The sequence below is a fragment of the Oncorhynchus gorbuscha genome, linkage group LG16 (assembly GCF_021184085.1).
Source record: "Oncorhynchus gorbuscha isolate QuinsamMale2020 ecotype Even-year linkage group LG16, OgorEven_v1.0, whole genome shotgun sequence".
Lineage (NCBI taxonomy): Eukaryota > Metazoa > Chordata > Actinopteri > Salmoniformes > Salmonidae > Oncorhynchus > Oncorhynchus gorbuscha.
Genome location: NC_060188.1, coordinates 84,157,120 through 84,180,555, shown reverse-complemented (window position 1 = coordinate 84,180,555; position 23,436 = coordinate 84,157,120). Strand labels below are relative to the sequence as shown.

The 23,436-nt window shown below is 45.7% G+C and overlaps 1 protein-coding gene across 1 annotated transcript in view; it reads left to right on the top strand.

The window, feature by feature from the left end:
* The window catches only part of LOC123999249 (exosome RNA helicase MTR4-like), a 49,325-nt gene that overhangs the window by 10,068 nt on the left and 15,821 nt on the right, over positions 1-23,436 (top strand). The window contains exons 11-20 of the mRNA XM_046304818.1: positions 2,938-3,017; positions 4,008-4,118; positions 4,408-4,509; positions 10,945-11,070; positions 15,575-15,725; positions 16,271-16,443; positions 16,676-16,744; positions 18,323-18,451; positions 19,769-19,879; positions 20,088-20,276. Of these exons, the coding sequence (XP_046160774.1) occupies positions 2,938-3,017; positions 4,008-4,118; positions 4,408-4,509; positions 10,945-11,070; positions 15,575-15,725; positions 16,271-16,443; positions 16,676-16,744; positions 18,323-18,451; positions 19,769-19,879; positions 20,088-20,276 (1,241 nt within the window). The remainder of the gene's footprint in view (positions 1-2,937; positions 3,018-4,007; positions 4,119-4,407; positions 4,510-10,944; positions 11,071-15,574; positions 15,726-16,270; positions 16,444-16,675; positions 16,745-18,322; positions 18,452-19,768; positions 19,880-20,087; positions 20,277-23,436) is intronic.

Genomic DNA, 23,436 nt, shown 5'->3' with positions numbered 1-23,436 from the left:
GGAGCCACGTACATCAGTCTTTCTCTTCTCTCTCCCTCCTGACCCCTGCCCATCTTTTTCTCTTTCCCCTCCCCCCTCTAATGAACTTATAATAATAATAATATATGCCATTTAGCAGACGCTTTTATCCAAAGCGACTTACAGTCATGTGTGCATACATTCTACGTATGGGTGGTCCCGGGGATCGAACCCACTACCCTGGCGTTACAAGCGCCATGCTCTACCAACTGAGCTACAGAAGGACCACAACTTCTCTGGCTGGGGTTTAATCCTTTATGACATTGTTTCTGGGCTGTGTTTCTGGAACTGTCAGGTATGGCTTTTCCTCTGACACTGCCCCTGGAACCAACCAACCAACAGCATCACAGACTGACTGGCTCTATGATGAGTAGTCACATGTTGAAGTGTCTGCTGCTGTCTAATTGACTGATGAAGTGTGCTGTTGTTAAATAAGTAGTCTATCACTTGACTAGGCTATCAAGAGAATCAGACTATGATAAATGGTCATATGTTTGTTTCTCAGGCTGACCTGGATGTCATCTGATTAACTGTGTGGCGTGGTGTGTGTGGGTGGCGTGGAGCCTGTATTGTGTGTGGGGCCTGTATTGTGTGTGGTGTGGTGCCTGTAGTGTGTGTGTGTGTGTGGGGTGTGGCGCCTGTAGTGTGTGTGTGGTGTGGCGCCTGTAGTGTGTGTGTGTGTGGTGTGGCGCCTGTAGTGTGTGTGTGTGTGGTGTGGCGCCTTGTGTGTGGTGTGGCGCCTTGTGTGTGGTGTGGCGCCTTGTGTGTAGTGTGGCGCCTTGTGTGTAGTGTGGCGCCTTGTGTGTGTGTGGTGTGGCGCCTTGTGTGTGTGTGTGGTGTGGCGCCTGGTGTGTGTGTGTGTGGTGTGGCGCCTGGTGTGTGTGTGTGTGGTGTGGCGCCTGGTGTGTGTGTGTGTGGTGTGGCGCCTGGTGTGTGTGTGTGTGGTGTGGCGCCTGGTGTGTGTGTGTGTGGTGTGGCGCCTGGTGTGTGTGTGTGTGGTGTGGCGCCTGGTGTGTGGTGTGTGTGTGTGGCGCCTGGTGTGTGTGTGGTGTGGCGCCTGGTGTGTGTGTGGGGTGTGGCGCCTGTATTGTGGCGCCTGGTGTGTGTGTGGATTGTGGCGCCTGGTGTGTGTGTGTGGGGTGTGGCGCATGTATTGTGTGTGTGGGGTGTGGCGCCTGTATTGTGTGTGGGGCGTGGCGCCTGTATTGTGTGTGGGGCGTGGCGTCTGTATGGTGTGGCGCCTGTATGGTGTCTGTATGGTGTGGCACCTGTATGGTGTCTGTATGGTGTGGCGACGTTGTGGCACCTGTATAGTGTCTGTATGGTGGCGCCTGTATGGTGTTGCGCCTGTGTGGCGTCTGTATGGTGTGGCGTCTGTATGGTGTGGCGTCTGTATGGTGTGGCGCCTGTATGGTGTGGCGCCTGTATGGCGTCTGTTTGGTGTGGCGCCTGTATGGCGTCTGTTTGGTGTGGCGCCTGTATGGCGTCTGTTTGGTGTGGCGCCTGTATGGCGTCTGTTTGGTGTGGCGCCTGTATGGCGTCTGTTTGGTGTGGCGTCTGTTTGGTGTGGCGCCTGTATGGCGTCTGTTTGGTGTGGCGCCTGTATGGCGTCTGTTTGGTGTGGTGCCTGTATGGTGTCTGTATGGTGTGGCGACTATGTGGCGCCTGTATAGTGTCTGTATGGTGTGGCGCCTGTGTGGCGTCTGTATGGTGTGGCGCCTGTGTGGCGTCTGTATGGTGTGGCGCCTGTGTGGCGCCTGTGTGGGGTGGCGCCTGTGTGGCGTCTGTATGGTGTGGCATCTGTGTGGCGTCTCTATGGTGTGACGCCTGTGTGGCATCTGTATGGTGTGGCGCCTATATGTTGTGGCGTCTGTGTGGCGTCTGTATGGTGTGGCGCCTGTATGGCGTCTGTATGGTGTGGCGCCTGTATGGCGTCTATATGGTGTGGCGCCTGTATGGCGTCTGTATGGTGTGGCGCCTGTATGGCGTCTGTATGGTGTGGCGTCTGTATGGTGTGGCGTCTGTATGGTGTCTGTATGGTGTGGCGTCTGTATGGTGTCTGTATGGTGTGGCGTCTGTATAGTGTGGCGCCTGTGTGGCGCCTGTATGGTGTGTGTGGTGTCTGGTGTGTGTGGTGTCTGGTGTGTGTGGTGTCTGGTGTGTGTGGTGTCTGTATGGTGTGGCGCCTGTATAGGACCTGTGTGGCGCCTGTGTGGTGTATGTCTGGTGTCTGTATAGTAATGTGACCATGGCGTCTAGTATTTCTATAGCGGTGTGAACACATTTATAGGAGAGGGAGAGGAGAGACGCACTGTCCCATACCGGCACACACAGGGTCCTGCCTACAGTCACCGTGGAGTGCAAATACAAGTCATGTATTTGAATATGAAAATGGCTGTGCGTTATCATATCTGCATGTATTATATTCCTGTTTGCCTCAGTTCCTGGTCTGATCCATCAGACTGTCTATCACTGCATGTACTTTTACATGGTCTGCGCTGCAACATTGTTCTCAGACAAAACACTCACTACCTGCCCTGTCAGAGGGTCCTGTGTGGCTGTCTGTAGAGCGTGGTGTTTGCAACGCCAGGGTTGTGGGTTCGATTCCTATTCGGGACCAGTACAAAAATGTATGCCCTCACTACTGTAAGTGGCTCTGGATAAGAGCGTCTGCTAAATGACTCACTACTGTAGTGGATAAGAGGGTCTGCTAAATGACTCACTACTGTAAGTGGCTCTGGGTAAGAGGGTCTGCTAAATGACTCACTACTGTAAGTGGCTCTGGATAAGTGTCTGCTCAAATGACTCATGTAAATGTAGAAGGCTGTTGATCTTTGGAGTGGTGTCTGAAGTGGCACTATACACGTCTGATGGTCAACCGTGTCAGTTAATATGCACATGTCCCATTTGTTTTTCCAGATGAGGAGAAGCAGCTTGTAGAGGAGGTGTTTAACAACGCTGTAGACTGTCTGTCTGACGATGACAAGAAGCTGCCTCAGGTGGGTCGGTTGATTTGAATGTCATTAAATATATACATGCACACACACTGAAAAAAGCCTGATTTACTTGTTTGCAATACATGCTGTTCTCACTTAAATCAGCCAATTCATGCACCCCATGCAATGTCAATAGAGGCAGAAGAAAAGTCTCCTGTCCATGTTGAACTCCACTCTAATAAAGTCTGTGTGAATTGGGTCTCCTTGATGTGTGGTCATCCGTGGCTATTAGAACTCTAACACACGAGCCACACCAAAGAGCAACGTGAAGAGCTTGTTCTGAAATGGTTCAGCTTGGTGACATGCAGAGATATTTTGGAGGTTCTGAAAGTGGATTCTTTATTAGCATGTAAAAGTTTCCACCAGTCTCTCTGTGGTTCGCGCTAGTGGTTTTGATTACAACACATACAATATTATTTCTCTATCCCTTTATACCGTTAGTTCAGGCTGTATAGGATGTGTTCTCCTGTGGTTGTTTCTGTTTGTGTAGTTTTAGCAGGCAGACTAGCGATTAAGACAATTGGGACAGTAACGAAAGGTTGCTGGTTCGAATCCTTGAACCGACTAAGTTAACCTATCAACATAATCCTTTCAGCAAGGCACTTAACCCTAATTGTTCCTGTAAGTCGCTCTGGGTAAGAGCATCTGCTGAGTGACAAATGTAAAATTCTACTGAGCGGTGGTCGTTGGTTTATAGTGTAGTAGAGCTGTCAGAAGGCTGCTGCAGTTTGAAGGCTGGCTCAGAGGGTCTGGTAATGGTCACAACCATGTGTGTGGCTCTGCTAGGGTCAGAGGAGGACAGCATATTTATATTCTTCAGATGGCTGGCTTAAGCTAATGTGAACAGTAAAAAAAAAAAAGTTTTACATTTTGATCTGACATCATTGTATGGCTTCACTGATTTCTAGATTGTCCTGTCTTTGACATATGTTAGTGTCTTTAACAATAAATGAGTTATATTCATCAAATGACTTATTATTGCTGTGTTTCCAGGTAGAGAATGTTCTACCACTACTGAAGAGAGGTATAGGGATTCACCACGGGGGACTGCTCCCCATCCTGAAGGAAACCATTGAGATCCTCTTCTCTGAGGGGCTAATTAAGGTAGGCCTTGCCGGTCTGGAACTTACCTGGATCTCACTTTAACTCATACAGAACGTTGTCATTCACTTGAAACCTTTTCACGCTATCACTCCCACCCCAAACATACTGTGCTGGCTTGGATATTGTCATTTCCAGCACGGTTCCAGCAACTATTATGAATCCAACCAGACTAGCACAGTATGCCTCGGCTAATCTCAGCTCAATATGGTGAAAAAGCTATAGCCATTCCTGTGTGTTTTAAATTGGAGTGAGTTTGCTAAATGTATTGTTGTTGATCCTTTCTCCTCAGGCGTTGTTTGCCACAGAGACCTTTGCCATGGGCATCAACATGCCTGCCCGCACCGTCCTGTTCACCAGCGCACGCAAGTTTGACGGCAAAGACTTCCGATGGGTAACACATCTTTTAATAAGCCAGGCTCCCGCTGGGTAACTTACCTTTTAATGAGCCAGGTAACGCACCTTTTAATGAGCCAGGCTACCGCTGGGTAATGCACCTTTTAATGAGCCAGGCTCCCGCAGGGTAACGCACCTTTTAATGAGCCAGGCTCCCGCTGTGTAACGCACCTTTTGATGAGCCAGGCTCCCGCTGGGTAACGCACCTTTTGATGAGCCAGGCTCCCGCTGGGTAACGCACCTTTTGATGAGCCAGGCTCCCGCTGGGTAACGCACCTTTTGATGGGCCAGGCTCCCGCTGGGTAACGCACCTTTTGATGGGCCAGGCTCCCGCTGGGTAATGCACCTTTTAATGAGCCAGGCTCCCGCAGGGTAACGCACCTTTTAATGAGCCAGGCTCCCGCTGGGTAACGCACCTTTTGATGAGCCAGGCTCCCGCTGTGTAACGCACCTTTTGATGAGCCAGGCTCCCGCTGGGTAACGCACCTTTTGATGAGCCAGGCACCCGCTGGGTAACGCACCTTTTGATGGGCCAGGCTCCCGCTGGGTAACGCACCTTTTGATGGGCCAGGCTCCCGCTGGGTAACGCACCTTTTGATGGGCCAGGCTCCCGCTGGGTAACGCACCTTTTGATGGGCCAGGCTCCCGCTGGGTAACGCACCTTTTGATGAGCCAGGCTCCCGCTGGGTAACGCACCTTTTGATGAGCCAGGCTCCCGCTGGGTAACGCACCTTTTGATGAGCCAGGCTCCCGCTGGGTAACGCACCTTTTGATGGGCCAGGCTCCCGCTGGGTAACGCACCTTTTGATGGGCCAGGCTCCCTGGGTAACGCACCTTTTAATGGCCAGGCTCCCGCAGGGTACGCACCTTTTGATGAGCCAGGCTCCCGCTGGGTAACGCACCTTTTGATGAGCCAGGCTCCCGCTGGGTAACGCACCTTTTGATGAGCCAGGCTCCCGCTGGGTAACGCACCTTTTGATGAGCCAGTCACCCGCTGGGTAACGCACCTTTTGATGAGCCAGGCTCCCGCTGGGTAACGCACCTTTTGATGAGCCAGGCTCCCGCTGGGTAACGCACCTTTTGATGGGCCAGGCTCCCGCTGGGTAACGCACCTTTTGATGGGCCAGGCTCCCGCTGGGTAACGCACCTTTTGATGGGCCAGGCTCCCGCTGGGTAACGCACCTTTTGATGAGCCAGGCTCCCGCTGGGTAACGCACCTTTTGATGAGCCAGGCTCCCGCTGGGTAATGCACCTTTTGATGGGCCAGGCTCCCGCTGGGTAACGCACCTTTTGATAGGCCAGGCTCCCGCTGGGTAACGCACCTTTTGATGGGCCAGGCTCCCGCTGGGTAGGCCAGGCTCCCGCTGGGTAACGCACCTTTTAATGAGCCAGGCTCCCGCTGGGTAACGCACCTTTTGATGGGCCAGGCTCCCGCTGGGTAACGCACCTTTTGATGGGCTAGGCTCCCGCTGGGTAACGCACCTTTTGATGAGCCAGGCTCCCGCTGGGTAACGCACCTTTTGATGGGCCAGGCTCCCGCTGGGTAACGCACCTTTTGATGAGCCAGGCTCCCGCAGGGTAACGCACCTTTTAATGAGCCAGGCTCCCGCTGGGTAACGCACCTTTTGATGAGCCAGGCTCCCGCTGGGTAACGCTCGTTTTGATGAGCCTGACTCTCACATACCTGTGATTGTACCACGTTGGTAAAGACAGGGTCACTCCATTATGTCAGTGACTGACTCTGTCCTCATGGGGACATTTTTCTTCCTTGTAAGTTTCATCACTCCCTGGAATGATTAATAGCATCAATGAGGTTCAACTCAATATCCACACGTCTGTGGGTAATTTCTGCTATGTTGCAACCAGATTGACGGATGAGCCCAGGGTTAACTTCATGTAGTGCAGCGCTCTTCTCTCTGTCTAACAGGTCATATTGAGGGTTCATCATTTACGTTTGTGTGTGTGCATTGACGCCTTTATAAGGCCACGGAGGGAGCACAGAGGGAGCTGGGAGTCTCTGTCGTAAGATAAAAAGCCACGTATTGTTTATGTGAGGAGCTGGGGGCCATGGGGCCGGCCGTGAATCAAGCTGTAGGGAATGAAAGGGCCAGATCGTTACACCTCTGGCTCTGAGAGGGATATGGGGGAGAAAAGATGAGGAGAGAGGGAAAGGGAAGTGGCTGTCCAAGAGACTCGTGAATAACATCTGGTGTGTTTAAACTGGTGCCAGAACACCACGCATGCAGTCAAGGCTTCCCTTCTCCTCTCCCCCGTCTCTCCTTCCCTCCCTCAGTAACAAAACAGAGAGCAGAAATCCAGGGCCTCTTCGTGGGGTGACTGCTCCCTCTTATCTCGCTCCATATGCTCGTCTTTCTCCTCCCCTTCCCCCTCTCAGAGATTTATGAGGAGAGGACCGTCCAGAGCCAGTCTTATAATCAGGACCTTATGATGTAGAGCACCAAAAATGCCCAAGAGATTATGATTGAATCTGCATGACGAAGGTATCAACAGAGCTGTTGGGGTTAGTTTCGTGGCAGAGAATGTTTATACAGTTGGAGATGAAAGAAAATCTGTTGATTAGCCTAATCAGGGCCATGTGTGTCATGCAGTGTTAGTAAAGCAGAGGGTTTTAAAGCCAAGGGGCAAATCAAGGCGTTCCAGCTCTCCTCCATGTTAATGTTCTGAAGAGGTGTTGCAACGCCAGGGTAAAGTTTCAAGTTTTACTAGTCTGGGATACACATGGTAAACACCGTCCAACGAAATGCTTACTTGCAGGTTCCTCCTCGACAATGCAACAACCACAATAAAAGTTAAGAATACGATCATAAAGTAAATGGCTCAGTAGAATATAATGAACATTTTTGCTTAAGAATCAAATCAAGTTTTATTTGTCACATGTGCCGAATACAACAGGTGTAGACTTTACAGTGAAATGCTTACTTATGAGCTCCTAACCAACAATGCAGTTAAAAACACAAATAAGAATAAGAAATAAAAGTAACAAGTAATTAAAGAGCAGCTGTAAAATAACAATAGCGAGACTATATACAGAGTCAATGTGCGGGGGCACCGGTTAGTTGAGGTAATATGAACATGTAGGTGGTGTTATTAAAGTGACTATGCATAGATGGTAACAGAGAGTAGCAGCGGTGTAAAAGGGGTGGTGCAAATAATCTGGGTAGCCATTTGATTAGACATTGCGGTGTTTTATGGCTTGGGGGTAAAAGCTGTTTAGAAGCCTCTTCGACCTAGACTTGGCGCTCCGGTACTGCTTGCTGTGCGGTAGCAGAGATAAGTCTATTACCAAGGTGGCTGGAGTCTTTGACAATTTTTAGGGCCTTCCTCTGACACCGCCTGGTATAGAGGTCCTGGATGGCAGGAAGCTTGGCCCCAGTGATGTACTGGGGCGTTCGCACTACCCTTTGTAGTGCCTTGCGGTTGGAGGCCGAGCAGTTGCCATATCAGGCAGTGATGCAACCAGTCAGGATGCTCGTGATGGTGCAGCTGTAGAACCTTTTGAGGATCTGAGGACCCATGCCAAATCTTTTCAGTCTCCTGAGGGGGAATAGGTTTTGTCGTGCCCTCTTCACAGCTGTTGGTGATGTGGACACCAAGGAACTTGAAGCTCTGATCCTGCTCCGGTACCATCCTGCCGATGATAATGGGGGCGTGCTCTGTCCTCTTTTTCCTGTAGTCCACATTCATCTCCTTTGTCTTGATCACGTTGAGGGAGAGGTTGTTGTCCTGGCACCACACGGCCAGGTCTCTGACCACCTCCCCATAGGCTCTCTCGTTGTCGGTGATCAGGCCTAACATTGTTGTGTCATCGGCAAACTTAATGATGGGGTTTTGAGTCATGCTTGGTTGAGCAGTCATGAGTGAACAAGGAGTACAGAAGGGGACAGAGCACGCACCCCTGAGGGGCCCCTCTGTTGAGGATCAGATGGGGGATGTGTTGTTACCTACCTTTGCCACCTGGGGGCGGCCCGTAAGGAAGTCCAGGATCTAGTTGCAGAGGGAGGTGTTTAGTTCCAGGGACCTTAGCTTATTGATGAGCTTTAAGGGCACTATGACATTGATTGCTGAGCTGTGGTCAATTAATAGCATTCTCACACAGGTGTTCTTTTTGTTCAGATTGGAAAAGGCAGTGTGGAGTGCAATAGAGATTGCATCATCTGTGGATCTGTTGGGGAGGTATGCAAATTGGAGTGGGTCTAGGGTTTCTGGGATAATGGTGTTGATGTGCGCCATGACCAGCCTTTCAAAGCACTTCATGGCTACAGACCTGAGTGTTATGGGTCAGTGGTCATTTAGGCAGGGTACCTTAGTCCCTGTGCCCTAGAACACTGATGGTTTGTTTAAAACATGTTGGTATTATAGACTCTGACAGGGAGAGGTTGAAAATGTCAGTGAAGACACTTGCCAGTTGGTCAGCGCATGCTCGCAGTACACGTCCTGGAAATCCGTCTGGCCCTGCGGCCTTGTGAATGTTGACCTGTTTAAAGGTCTTAGATCGGCTGCGGAGTGCGTGATCACACAGTCTTCCGGCAACAGCTGGTGCATCTCATGCATGTTTCAGTGTTATTTTCCTCGAAGCTAGCATAGAAGTAGTTTAGCTGCTCTCTGGTAGGCTCGTGTCATTGGGAAGCCCTCGGCAGTGCTTCCCTTAGAAGGCTAATGGTTTGCAAGCCCCGTCACATCCGACGAGCATCAGAGTCGGTGTAGTACGATTCGATCTTAGTCCTGTATTGTCGCTTTCCCTAATTGAAGGTTCGTCGGAAGGCGTAGCAGGATTTCTTATAAGCTCCCGGGTTAGAATCCCACTCTTTGAATGCAGCAGCTCTAGCCTTTAGCTCTAGCCTTTAGCTCAGTGCGATGTTGCCTGTAATTCATGGCTTCTGGTTGGCGTATGTACGGTCGGTCATTGTGGGGATGACGTCATCGATGTACTTATTGACGAAGCCAATGACTGATGTGGTGTACTCCACAATTCCATTGGCGGAATCCCGGAACATATTCCAGTATGTGCTAGCAAAACAGTCCTGTAGCTCAGCATCTGCTTCATATGAATATTTTTATTGTTTGAGTCACTGGTCCTTCCTGCTTTAATGTTTGCTTGTAAGCAAAAATCAGGAGGCTTGAATTATGGTCAGATTTGCCAAATGGATGGCGAGGGAGAGCTTTGTATACGTCTCTGCGTATGGAGTAAAGGTGGTCTAGTTTTTTCTCTCTCTCTGGTAGCAAATTACCATGCTAATTGAAATTTGGTAAGACATATTTCCTACATTCAAGTCCCCGGCTACGAGGAGTGGCGTCTCTGGGTGAGCGTTTTCCTATTTGCTTATGGCAGAATACAGCTTATTCAGTGCGGTCTTTGTGCCAGCATCCGTCTGTGGTGGTATATTGACACCTACAAAAAATACAGATGATAAACTCTTGGTAGATAGTGTGGTCTACAGCTTATCATGAGATACTCTACCTCAGGTGAGCAAAACCTTGAGACGTCCTTAGATATTGTGCACCAGCTGTTATTTACAAAAATACATAGTCTGCTGCTCCTTGTCTTAGCAGACTCTGTTGTTCTATCCTGCTGATACAGCGTATAACAAGCCAGCTGTGTGTTGATAACGTCGTTGTTCAGCCACGACTCAGTGAAGCATAAGATATTACACTTTTGAATGACCCGTTGGTAGTTTAATCTTCCGCGTAGGTCATCGATGTTATTTTCCAAAGATTGCACGTCTGCTAGCAGAATGGAAGTGGGGCTTTATTCGATCGCGTACGAGTTCTCAGAAGGCAGTCCTCCTTCTGGCCCCCTTTTCTCTGCCCTTCATACAAATGAAGCAGTATACACGTCATACACGTCAGGCTCGTCGGAGTTGTTAAAGGGTTAGAAGGATTCTGCCAGTCCATGGTGCGTAATCGGTGTTCTGATTTCCTCAAGTTCTTTTCGGTCATATGAGACGGTAGCAGCAACATTATGTACAATATAAGTAAAAAATAATCATTTACAAACGACGAAAAGAAACAAAGAAAAAACACAATTGTTTATGAATACGGAAAACGTCAGCCTTGTTCTCCGGTGCCATTATAATACAAGAATTACAATTTATAATGTTTACACGTTTGGGGGTTGGCGCCAAGTAATGTAGATGTTGCATACAAAAAAACAATCTACCTTCAGGAGCATACCCCCGCTGACTGTTCTAGCTCGTATTTGGTTCCGAAAAAAGCATTTGAACATGTACATGTAGACCTCTAAAAGAATCCTTCCCATGACATTCTGTACACTTTGGTTTGAATGACTAGAAACTGAAAGTTTTCCTTGTTTCATTGGTCCTACACATTTATTCTGCTCTACATTACATCTCTGTGTGAATGTTGACGTGCTGTGTGTGACCATATTAATGAGTTGTGCGTGTCTCTCTGTTAGATCACGTCTGGCGAGTACATCCAGATGTCTGGCCGAGCTGGCAGGAGAGGGATGGACGAGAGAGGTATTGTCATCTTCATGGTTGATGAGAAGATGAGCCCTGCAGTGGGGAAACAGCTGCTCAAGGTACTACTGACTCCACAGACTGCACACTGGGGTTTTTAAATAACAACCGTGTGTGTCTGTGGAACATATTCTTGGAGATGAATGATTAATCATCATAGTTTATCTCCATGTGTAAACTGTGTCAATACACACAAACCATTGGGATGCCTAAAGTCTTGGCATTGATATCTTCTTTAGACGTTATACAGTGTACGTACTAAGACATGTGTTTTGAGTCCTTGTAGACTTTGGCCAGTTGTAAAACCCGTTCAGCACCAGACCAGTAACTCTTGGAACGTTGCAATAATCCTAACCCCTGTTGGGATGATGTCACAATGGTTCTCGTGCCAACACAGCTCCCCAAGTGTTCTCAGAACGACTCAATCTCTCTCCTCCACACGCTGTCCAAGTGACATACAGACTCTGCGAATGATTGCAATGAGGGGGGTGGAGAGATTAAGGGATTTACAATCGCAAACCTGAGCCAAGACTCTCATATCCTCCTGAGCTGCAGTGGGAGAGTGAGTCAGTCATTTTGGGGTTGTCTCCTGGGTCATAGAGCTACTTCCTGGCCTTCGGGTTGTTAACGAACAAGCTCCACAGCCGAACACACACCGGCGTGTGCAGAAAAACACTTCTCTGAACCGTTAGCAACTTCCTGACCCACGGGTCATTTACGAACTCACTCAGCTGTAGCCAAACACTTCTCTGAATCTTTAGGGAGCCATGATATCATCAGGTACCTAAGGACTCTTGGTATGATTAACTGACTTATATGTTCAAACCTCAACCCCCTTCCCGATCCATTTTTGGAGTTCTGTAGTAGTTTTGCAAAGGGAGTCATGATATGACCAGGGACGTCTGGAGGCTTGGTTTGATTAACAGGCTTGCAGGCCTCAAACTCCAAACCTTAAACCTCTTTCTCTCCATTTAGGGGTCTGTCATGTTAAAGTTGTCTCTGGGACAACAGTCAGTCCTCCATGTCTCTGCTCTGGTACCTTGGGTTGTTGGTCCTGGGTTGAGATCCATTTAGGCTTGCACAACTGGGTTTTTAATGGGCCAAGGGGCAGTTTAACACATGACAGATTAATGGCAAGGAGTGAAATGTCTCATTTTAAATTATCTGGCCCCCCTGGAGATCTCATATCTCTACTGACTATTCTGTTGTAATCGCTCACTAAGACTTTCGATTGCGCAAGACAGTATCTGCAAAACTCAAACTGCCCTTGGCTTCGTTGGCGAGTGGTCTCAACTAGAGGTCGACCGAATATGATTTTTCAATGCCGATACCGATTATTGGAGGACCAAAAAAAGCTGATACCAATTAATCAGACAATTTTTAAATTTTTTTAAATTATATTTGTAATAATGACAATTACAACAATACTGAATGAACACTTATTTTCACTTAATATAATACATCAATAAAATCAATTTAGTCTCAAATAAATAATGAAAAGTGTTCAATTTGGTTTAAATAATGCAAAAACAAAGTGTTGGAGAAGTAAGTAAAAGTGCAATATGTGCCATGTAAGAAAGCTAATGTTTAAGTTCCTTGCTCAGAACATGAGAACATATGAAAGCTGGTGGTTCCTTTTAATGAGTCTTCAATATTCCCAGGTAAGAAGTTTTAGGTTGTAGTTATTATAGGAATTATAGGACTATTTCTCTCTCTACCATTTGTATTTCATATACCTTTGAATATTGGATGTTCTTATAGGCACTTTAGTATTGCCAGTGTAACAGTATAGCTTGTATAGCAGATGGCTGATGTTCTGAAAGAGCTGCAAAATCTGGACCCCTACAAATCACCTGGGCTAGACAATGACAGCCTCTCCTGGTTCACCAATTACTTCTCTAATAGAGTTCAGTGCGTAAAATCGGAGGGCCTGTTGTCCGGACCTCTTGCAGTCTCTATTGGGGTGCCACAGGGTTCAATTCTCGGGCCGACTCTTCTCTGCTGGTGCTTCTCTGATCCACCTCTATACAGACGACACCATTCTGTATACATCTGGCCCTTCTTTGAACACTGCTAACTGACCTCCAGATGAGCTTCAATGCCATACAACTCTCATTCCGTGGCCTCCAATTGCTCTTAAATACAAGTAAAACTAAATGCATCCTCTTCAACCGATTGCTGCCCGCACCTGCCTGCCGGTCCAGCATCACTACTCTGGATGGTTCTGACTTAGAATAAAAGGACAACTACACGTACCTAAGTGTCTGGTTAGACTGTAAACCTTCTAGACCCACATTAAGCATCTTCAATCCAATATTAAATCTAGAATCGGCTTCCTATTTCGCAAAAAGCAACCTTCACTCATGCTGGCAAACATACCCTCGTAAAACTGACTATCCTACCGATCCTCGACTTCGGCAACACTCTACTCAACAAATTGGATGCAGTCTATCACAGTGCCATCTGTTTTGTCACCAAAGCCCCATATACTACCCACCACTGCGACCTGTATGCTCTCGTTGGCTGGCCCTGGCTTCATACTCGTCGCCAAACCCACTGTCTCCAGGTCATCTACAAGTCTTTGCTAGGTAAACCCCTGCCTTATCTCAGTTCACCGGTAGCAGCACCCACCCGCAGTACGCGCTCCAGCAGGTATATTTCACTGGCCACCCCCAAAGCCAATTTCTCCTTTGGCCGCCTTTCCTTCCAGTTCTATGCTGCTAATGACTGGAATTAACTGCAAAAATCACTGAAGCTGGAGACTCATATCTTCCTCACTAAATTCAAGCACCAGCTGTCAGCAGTTCACAGATCATTGCACCTGTACATTTACATTTTACATTTAAGTCATTTAGCAGACACTCTTATCCAGAGCGACTTACAAATTGGATGTAGCCTATCTGTAAATAGCCCATCCAACTACCCCACCCCCATACTGTATTTATTTATTTATTTTGCACCCCAGTATCTCTACTTGCACGTTTATATTCTGCACATCTATCGCTCCTGTGTTTAATTGCTATATCATAATTACCTCGCCACTATGGCCTATTTATTGCATTACCTCCCTCATTACCTCCCTCATTTGCACACACTATAGACTTTTTTTCCTACTGTATTATTATTATTATATATTTTTTTCTTCCATGTGTAACTCTGTGTTGTATGTGTCGAACTGCTGTGCTTTATCTTGGCCAGGTCGCAGTTGTAAATGAGTACTTGTTCTCAACTAGCCTACCTGGTTAAATAAAGGTGAAATAAAAAATTAATCAAAAATGTGAACACCTTTGGGATGAATTGGAGCACAGAATGCAAGCCAGGCCTTATTGCCCAACATTAGCGCCCGACCTCACTAATGCTCTTGTGGCAAATTTGACCAGAACCATGCACAATGCACGAATAATGACTAACTTCTTGAAGCAGGCATTATAGAACAATGAACACGGGTCTCATACACAATCTCTCAAGCACAAGTCCACGTGCTAGTGAGTAGCCAGCTAATCTTTATACTTCAAGTTTAGCCTACTTGGATCTATTTACTTGCGAACACATCAGAACAGTTGAATTATGAACACAGCCGTCTCCAACCATTTGAACAGCATGCTAGTCTGTCCAATTTGTTCAGATGTTGAAATAAATTACCTGCCTCATTTTTCAGAATGCGAACAAGTTACCAATTCCTTATATAATTGTTTTATGCTTATTACACTTTTATAGAACAGACTAGACAGCTAGTATATGTCTTTGGCTTAAAAGCTGCTAGCGGTACTGCAACCTGAGCATTCATTTTCCAGAATCAATGTTCATTGATACTTCAGTTTTAGTAGTGTCTGTTCTGCGCACAATTTGAGTAGTTGAGACATTAAAATGGTGTAGATAGAAAGGGTAACTTATCTATTACAGTGTAATGTCTCAATGTGTTTGTGTCCATATGACCCATTTGTTGGACCAAACCTCAAATGCAAATAGCGAGTTGAAACCGCTTGACAGAGGAAGAAGTGATCTCTCAACTTTATTTGTTGTGTGTTGCAGGGGGAGTGGCGTGTGTGTGTGTGTGTGTGTGTGTGTGTGTGTGTGTGTGTGTGTGTGTGTGTGTGTGTGTGTGTGTGTGTGTGTGTGTAAACAGAGGAAGAGGCGAAGCGAGAGGTTTCACTCTCGCAGAATCTGTCCCAAATAAGCCCAATGCGTTTCTATGGGATTATTTTGGACATAAGTTTGTTGCCTGCCTTTCAGCCTTTGGGACAACAACTCCCATTATTAGGGTGGAAACATGAGCATCTTGTCATTATATTCAGATCTCTGGTGTACATGAGAAGGAGCAAAGGAGACGAGGCCAAAAAGACAACATGGGAACAAGCGGACATAAACGAAAAATACAAAGAACATCGTTTCTTGCCATGAAGGAATTTGGAAATTCGCACATAAAAACAAACATTCAAATTAATCAAATTAATTTTGTTTCGCTCAGCCTTACTTCCTCTCCTGTTCCACCTCACCTACAACATGGTCCTCAACCTGCTGAATAGCGACCTGTTTAACCTTCCTCTCTCCTCCCGCTCTCCACAGGGCTCAGCTGACCCTCTCAACAGTGCCTTCCACCTCACCTACAACATGGTTCTCAACCTGCTGCGGGTGGAGGAGATCAACCCGGAGTACATGCTGGAGAAGTCTTTCTACCAGTTTCAGCACTACAGGGCTGTGCCCGGCGTCGTAGAGAGTGAGTGCAGACAACTTCTCAAGTCTAGTCCTATATGTAATTCTCGGATCCTCTTTCATAGGAATTCCCCTGCCAGTGGTGCTTTATTCAAATTAATTTACCAAGTTGATTCAATGTTCTGTTCTGTTGATTTGGTCTGGCTATGTATAGCACAAGTAATGTTTTATCTTTGAGCATTTGAACTCTATACACTGAGTGTACAAAACATGCACCTGCTCTTTCCATGGCGTAGACTGACCAGGTGAATCCAGGTGATAGCTATGGTCCCTTACTGATGTCACTTAGGGCTGCCTGGTATACCAATTTTACGAAATACCGGTATTGATGCACTGACCGCCAAGCAAGCATCTCAATATTAGCAAGGTGTTCTTAATGTTTTGTACACACTGTACATGGCAACATCAGGTGCTATTTCTGTGTCGTTTGACCACCGCTGTGGACAATGTGTTAGGTTTGCTATGATCACCTTAGAATTAGAATAGAGTACGAGAATTCCCATTCTAGTTTTTCTCTGGGTATGATTGAACTCTGTTTTAACTCCACAGAGATGGGAAAGCTGGAGAAGATGTATAACGCCATAGAGATCCCCAACGAGGAGAGTGTGGTCACTTACTATAGGATCCGCCAGCAGCTGGCTAAACTGGGCAAAGAAATCGAAGAGTTTGTCCACAAACCCAAGTACTGCCTTCCTTTCCTCCAGCCTGGTAGATTGGTCAAGGTTAGAAACAAATAGCACTCATACCACAGCACCAACACCACCAACTGAAATATTTCTATATTGCACAACCACACAGACAACTTGTGCTCCACCATTTCCCATCTACTTTGTCTTTGTTCTGTTTAATAAGGCTTCCGCAGGTGGAAAACAACTTTGTTTTGCTCAGATAAGGAACTATTATGGTTATTGCTGAACATACAGATGTGCCAATTCCGTTGACCCTTTTTTACAGGTCAAAAACGAAGAAGTTGACTTTGGATGGGGCGTAGTCGTTAATTTCTCAAAGAAGTCAAACGTCAAGGTAATATGGATTAAAAAAAACTTTATTTTCAATAAACGTAACGTGTAAATATTTTTGTATGACCACAACAAGATTCAACAACTGAGACATAAACTGAACAAGTTCCACAGACATGGAAAAATGTGTCCCTTAAGAAATGGGGGGTTGTAAAAATCAGAAGTAACAGTCAATATCTGGTGTGGCCACCAGCTGAATTAAGTACTGCAGGGCATCTCCTTCTCATGGACTGCACCAGATTTGACAGTTCTTGCTGTGAGAGGTTGCCCCGCTCTTCCACCAAGGTGCCTGCAAGATCCCAGACATTTCTGGGGGGAATGGCCCTAGCCCTCACCCTCCGATCCAACAGGTCCCAGACGTGCTCAATGGGATTGAGATCCGGGCTCTTCGCTGGCCATGGCAGAACACTGACATTTCTGTCTTGCAGGAACTCGCGCATAGAATGAGCAGTATGGCTGGTGGCTTTGTCATGCTGGAGTGTCATGTCAGGATGAGCCTGCAGAAAGGGAACCACATGAGGGAGGAGGATGCCTGTAACGCACAGCGTTGAGATTACATACAATGACAACATGCTCAGTCCAATGATGCTGTGACACACCGCCCCAGACCATGACAGACCCTCCACCTCCAAATTGATCCCACTCCAGAGTACAGGTCTCGGTGTAACGCTCATTCCTTTGACGATAAACTCGAATCCAAACATCACCCCTGGTGAGAGACAACCACGACTCGTCAGTGAAGATCACCTTTTTTCCAGTCCTGTCTGTTCCAGCGATGGTGGGTTTGTGCCCATAGGCGATGTTGTTGCGGGTGATACAACAGGCCTACAAGCCCTCAGTCCAGCCTCTCAGCCTTTTGCGAATAGTCTGAGCACTGATGGCAGGATTGTGCGTTCCTGGTGTACCTCAGGCAGTTGTTGCCATCCTGTACCTGTCCCGCAGGTGTGATGTTCGGATGTATTGATTCTGTGTAGGTGTCGTTACATGTGGTCTGCCTCTGCGAGGACGTGCAGCTGTCCGTTCTGTCTCCCTGTAGCGCTGCCTTAGACGTCTCACAGTACGGATATTGCAACTTATTGCCCTGGCCACAGCTGCAGTCCTCATGCTTCCTTGCAGCATGCCTAAGGCACGTTCACACAGATGAGCAAGGGCCCTGGGCATCTTTCTTTTGGTGTTTTTCAGAGTCGGTAGAAAGGCCTCTTTAATGTCCTAAGTTTTCATAGCTGTGATCTTAATTGCCTACCGTCTGTAAGCTGTTACTGTCTTAACGATCATTCCACAGGTGCATGTTCATGAGTTGTTTATGGTTCATTGAACAAGCATGGCAAACAGTGTTTAAACCCTTTACAATGAAGCTCTGTGTTTTCTTTGAAAGACAGGGTCCTGAAAAAGGAACTTTTCTTTTTTGCTGAGTTTGTTGAATTTTATCAGAAAGTATCTTTGAAAACATAACATTTAGTATTTCAAGTAACTACAAAGTAGATATAGTTTATCGCTTATGTTTTGGCCTTTGTGTAATGTACGTGTTGTCCTTCAACTTAGTGTCGTGCCCATGTTGAGTATGTATGTTTTTCTTCTCCAGGCCAGTACAGGTGATGCAGACCCTCTGTACGTGGTGGAGGTGCTGGTCCACTGTAGTCAGGAGAGTGTGAAGAATGCAGCTACAGAGGCTGCTAAACCTGCTGCCACTGGGGAGAAGGGTGAAATGCAGGTGTGCATATGATGGAAAACGCCATGGCTCTGTCAGAAGTAGCACCCTATTCTAGTGCACTACATTTGACCCTGTATGGCCTCAAACGGGGTCAGAGACCCAATAGGTGCCAATCGAGAGATAGTCCATGTGTATGCATTGCTGTGACGACTGGACACTATATACTCCTAGTTTGGTGGTCAGCAGTAGGATGGAATCCAAAATTAATACATTCTAGAATGTAGTCCACACACAATCATTATGGGAGGGGTTACTAACTGTCCTTGAGACTGAAGGAAATCAAACATGGCCAAAGGCGTTTGTGGTCAAACTGCTGCTGGGCTGTGTCCTAGAGAGCTTCTCTTCAACTTAAAGCAACATCCACACAATGAAATGGAATAATGTTTGGCTATACTGCATATCCTCTTGATTTTAAGATACATTTTCTAAAATGGTATCTAATTTAGAGCCATTTAAGACGTTCCTTCATTCTCAGATTGAAACATACCATGCTTGTGTGGTTGGAAAAGATGCTCCTCATTCAAAACATGTAATATAAACACCTTCCAAACTCTTAGATCTCTTTCAGTTAAGAGTTCATATTCATATACTCCCACAGTGTTATTTTTTTACCTGATTTCATTAGCTGCTGCACATTTGACTTAAGTTTGCTTGGCTTAATGGACCAATAGAACAGCCCCTAAAGTACAAACCCTGCCCACCACCTGGCCCTCCAGACAGGTTAAAGGATACACTCAAAGTATTTGAATGATCTCAAGTGGTATTTGAACCCAGTTCCACCGAATTCCATGCATTAAAACTGCCTGTACTGTTGCGGCACATTTTCCCTCAATTGTACGCTAGTCCCTTTAGAGTCCTAGTGTCTTGTGTTATTTAGTTCTGTCAACCAGTCCTAAACCCCTGAGCTCTGTGTCTACATCAAGAGTACTTCAGCTGCCTGGCTGCCTCTTGGCTCATATTATCTCTGAGGATGCCAATAAACTCCAGCTAAAACACTTCCTTGTCCTGCTCTCTGGGCTGGCTTCTGCTAAATGCCTTATGCTGCATTAACTAGAAGTACAGGCTAGGGGAACAACTTTGATTTAAACTGGAAAGGTTAAATCAGGTGTGCTAAGATAAAGATCCCACAGACTTGTAGACATAGCAGCAGTCAGGATTGCATTTTAGTGCTGTATTTGTGTTTAAAACCCCCATTAAGTGTTCAGGATCTCCTGCTGCAGTCAATGATGGCTACCATGTTGGATACTAAATAGATACTAATATATTTAGAGATTAACTGTATACATAAAATAATATACTATTTGTCTTTGTGATCAGGTGGTTCCTGTGATGCTCCGCCTCTTGACCTCTATCAGTTCAGTCCGTCTCTACATCCCCAAAGACCTCCGGCCTTATGACAACAGACAGAGCATGCTGAAATCCATACAGGTGAGAGAGACAGCCTTGTGTCCTAGAGTGTGTTCATCAATGCCTTTCTCAACCATTAACACTATTGCTCAAGCTACTCAGAAATCAGTTTTATTCCATGAAAACAGGCTGGGACATTGGAGACTGTTATATATATAGTTTTATTGTATTTTACTTTCATTAAAGCAGTTCTTATGCTTCATTCTCTGGTCCCTTCTCCACCACACAGGAGGTGCAGAAGCGCTTCCCAGACGGAGTTCCCCTGCTGGACCCCATTGATGACATGGGCATCAAGGACCCAGGCCTGAAGAAGATCATCCAGAAGGTGGAGGCATTCGAACACAGGATGTACTCCCACCCCATGCACTCTGACCCCAGCCTGGAGGCTGTCTACTCCCTCTGCGAGAAGAAAGCCCTGGTGAGCATGGGTGGGGTGGTGTTATTTTGGATGGTTGGTTCATGTCCAGTAGGACCACACTGCGGTGTATGTGTGGCAGGGGACCATACAATGTTCTGTCAGTAATGTACTGACATAAACAAGCACAGGATGAGTATCAGAGGAAAATAATATTGGATCTGGCTCTCATTCACTTACTCACATTTTGGCAGAACATTCAGCACCCAACGACTGTTCATCTTTTTAATTGATCTTTATTTAACTAGGCAAGTCAGTACAAATTCTTATTTACAATGACGCCAAACCCGGACGACGTTGGGCCAATTGTGTGCCTCCCTATGGGACTACCAATCATGGCCAGATGTGATGCAATATAAGAGAATATAAAGACTCGTATTTCACTTACCAGTCTTACCAGTCTAACGTTACCTCTCATTTAGCTGTTGTCGATTACATTTTTCTGCAAGAATGTCATCCAAAATCTGTATACTTGGACATTGATTTAGCTTTTCCAATATTAGTAGCCATAAAGTAAGTTCAACATTTGCAAAACACTTAGTTTTCATAACTCACAGGTATGCTTAACACGGAACTCAAACCGGCTGCGCGCGTGCGCTATTGTGCATACATTTATTTTGCCCCCCCCACACCAAACGTGATCACGACATGCAGGTTCAAATATCAAAACAAACTGAACCAATGACATTAATTTGGGGACAGGTCGAAAAGCATTAAACATGTATGGCAATTTAGCTAGTTAGCTTGCTGTTGCTAGCTAATGTTAATTTGTCCTATTTAGCTAACTTGCTGTTGCTAGCTAATTTGTCCTGGGATATAAACATTGAGTTGTTATTTTACCTGAAATGCACAAGGACCTCAACTCTGACAATCCACACAATCTCAACTCTGACAATCCAGTCATCTCTCCTCCTTCCAGGCTTTTTCATCTTTGAATTTATATGGTGATCGCATCTAAACTTTCATTGTATTACCCCGACAACCGGCAACAAAGTTCGTCTTTCAATCACCCACGTGGGTATAACCAATGAGGAGATGGCACCTGCTTATATAAACCAACGAGGAGATTACTTTCAGCGCGATATGTGTCAGAAATAGGAACGACTTCTATTTTAGCCCTTGGTGTTGCAGACGGTCATTGGTGTGTGTGTGTGTGTGTGTGTGTGTGTGTGTGTGTGTGTGTGTGTGTGTGTGTGTGTGTGCGCGCGCAGTAATTTAATAACATGGATTTCTACATTTATTTTGCGACGCAAGCAACGTGTCTGGTCAGCATGTAACGCGCTTCGCCATATTCTTGCATGAATGTCCAAGAGGAACTAGCTTCCTGGCGCAAGGTTCACTGGATGATTGTGCGACGGATACTGGGTTTCCACATACTCTCATAAAGCCCAGCTCATTGGCTATCTAGCTAGCTTGGTTTGAACACGATTGGTGCTCGTTTGACAAAGTTACAGTCAATCAAGTGAACACCGCCCGTGTCATCCCTTACTAAAATTGGTGTCCTATTGGATATACTAAATGCCAAACAATATTGTGAAGTCTGGTTACATTTTAGGGTGTCTGATTAATAAATATGACCGTAATTTGACTGGTTGAAACAATGTTTGGCATTAGATTTTCACAGATTTCTTTCTTTGCAAGTTGAACGGGTGGAAATACATAATCGATCGCTATATGGACCTTTTTAGTATATGATGACGTGTTATTTCTGGGACCCTTAGGATGACAAATCAGAGCAAGATTTCAGAATGTAAGTACATATTTCACCTTTAGATGTGAATGTATCAAACCTGTGGTGAAGTGTTTTTTTGTTTTGTGCTCTCCTCAAACAATAGCATGTTATTTTTCACAGTCATAGTTACTGTAAATAGGACAATGCAGTTAGATTAGCAAGAATTTAAGCTTTCAGCCGATATGTACCACAAAAAAATGTTCCGCTAAAATCAGCATACATGACATTGCGCTACATGATTTACAACGGTACCGTTGACAGGAAACCAATCCTGAAGAAATTAACTTGTTAGTGATCAGCCGTGTTTTTTTTTCTAATTTCGCATTAAATGACGTACCCAAATGTTTAACTGCCTGTATGTAGCTCAGGCCCTGAAGCAGGGATATGCATATTCTTGGTACCATTTGAAAGGAAACACTTTGAAGTTTGTGGAAATGTGAAATTAATGTAGGAGAATATAACACAATAGATCTGGTAGAAGAAAATACAAAGAAAAAAACAACCTATATTTGTTGTACCGTCTCTGAAATGCAAGAAAAGGTCACGCATCTAGCCTTGAAGCTGGATGTAATTTAGATGGTGTCCACAAGAGGGCAACAGTGTTTGCGCAAAGTTTCAAACTGAGTACCTGAAGAATGAACAATCCACATAACATTTAGAATGAAGTCACCCAGGTGTCTGTCACTATTTGCCCAGATGTACCAAAGTATCTGAATTGGTAAATTGATACATTTTCAAGAACATAACTACAGAAAACATACAAAAATGCTATGCCAATAAAAAATACACGTTTACGCACTACCAGGAATGTCATACATTATGAAAATGTACTAACAGCAGACCCAACAAGAATGCTGATCCAATGTCTCCAAATACATGTGAAATATTTAAGATAAGGGCCATGTTAGCAGCCAACACTGATCAAATGTCATAAGTGTACACACCACAAACACAAAGTAAAAAAATGACACATTATTTACAATGACTGGACTTACAACACATCCTCTACACAAGATTGTGCTGCTGGTCCCAAGTCCCTTTCAGCAGTAAAGCACTTACCATCTACTTGTAGGCTGGCTGGGTATTCACACCTCTAGATGGTGAGCCACAGAGCAGCAGTCAGACTAAGTGGGGGATGGAGGCCTTGAATGTGGCGTCTTTGAAGTCAGTAAACTCAAGTTTACTTATTATATATTATATTGAACCTTTTTTTTTTCAATACACCAAATAAACAACATCTATAAACATATATATTATATTGAGTGGAGAACACTGTGGTGAAGGTTGTGTACCAAATCTTTGTCTTTCTAATTGGCTAGCTTTGAAATGCAGAGGAGGAGATTTCAAAGAAATAAGGAGAAAAATGAATCTAATTTTGCGGCTAGGTGCCTGTGAAAGCATTAGTGTTAAGTCCCAGCTGTAGTCCGACTT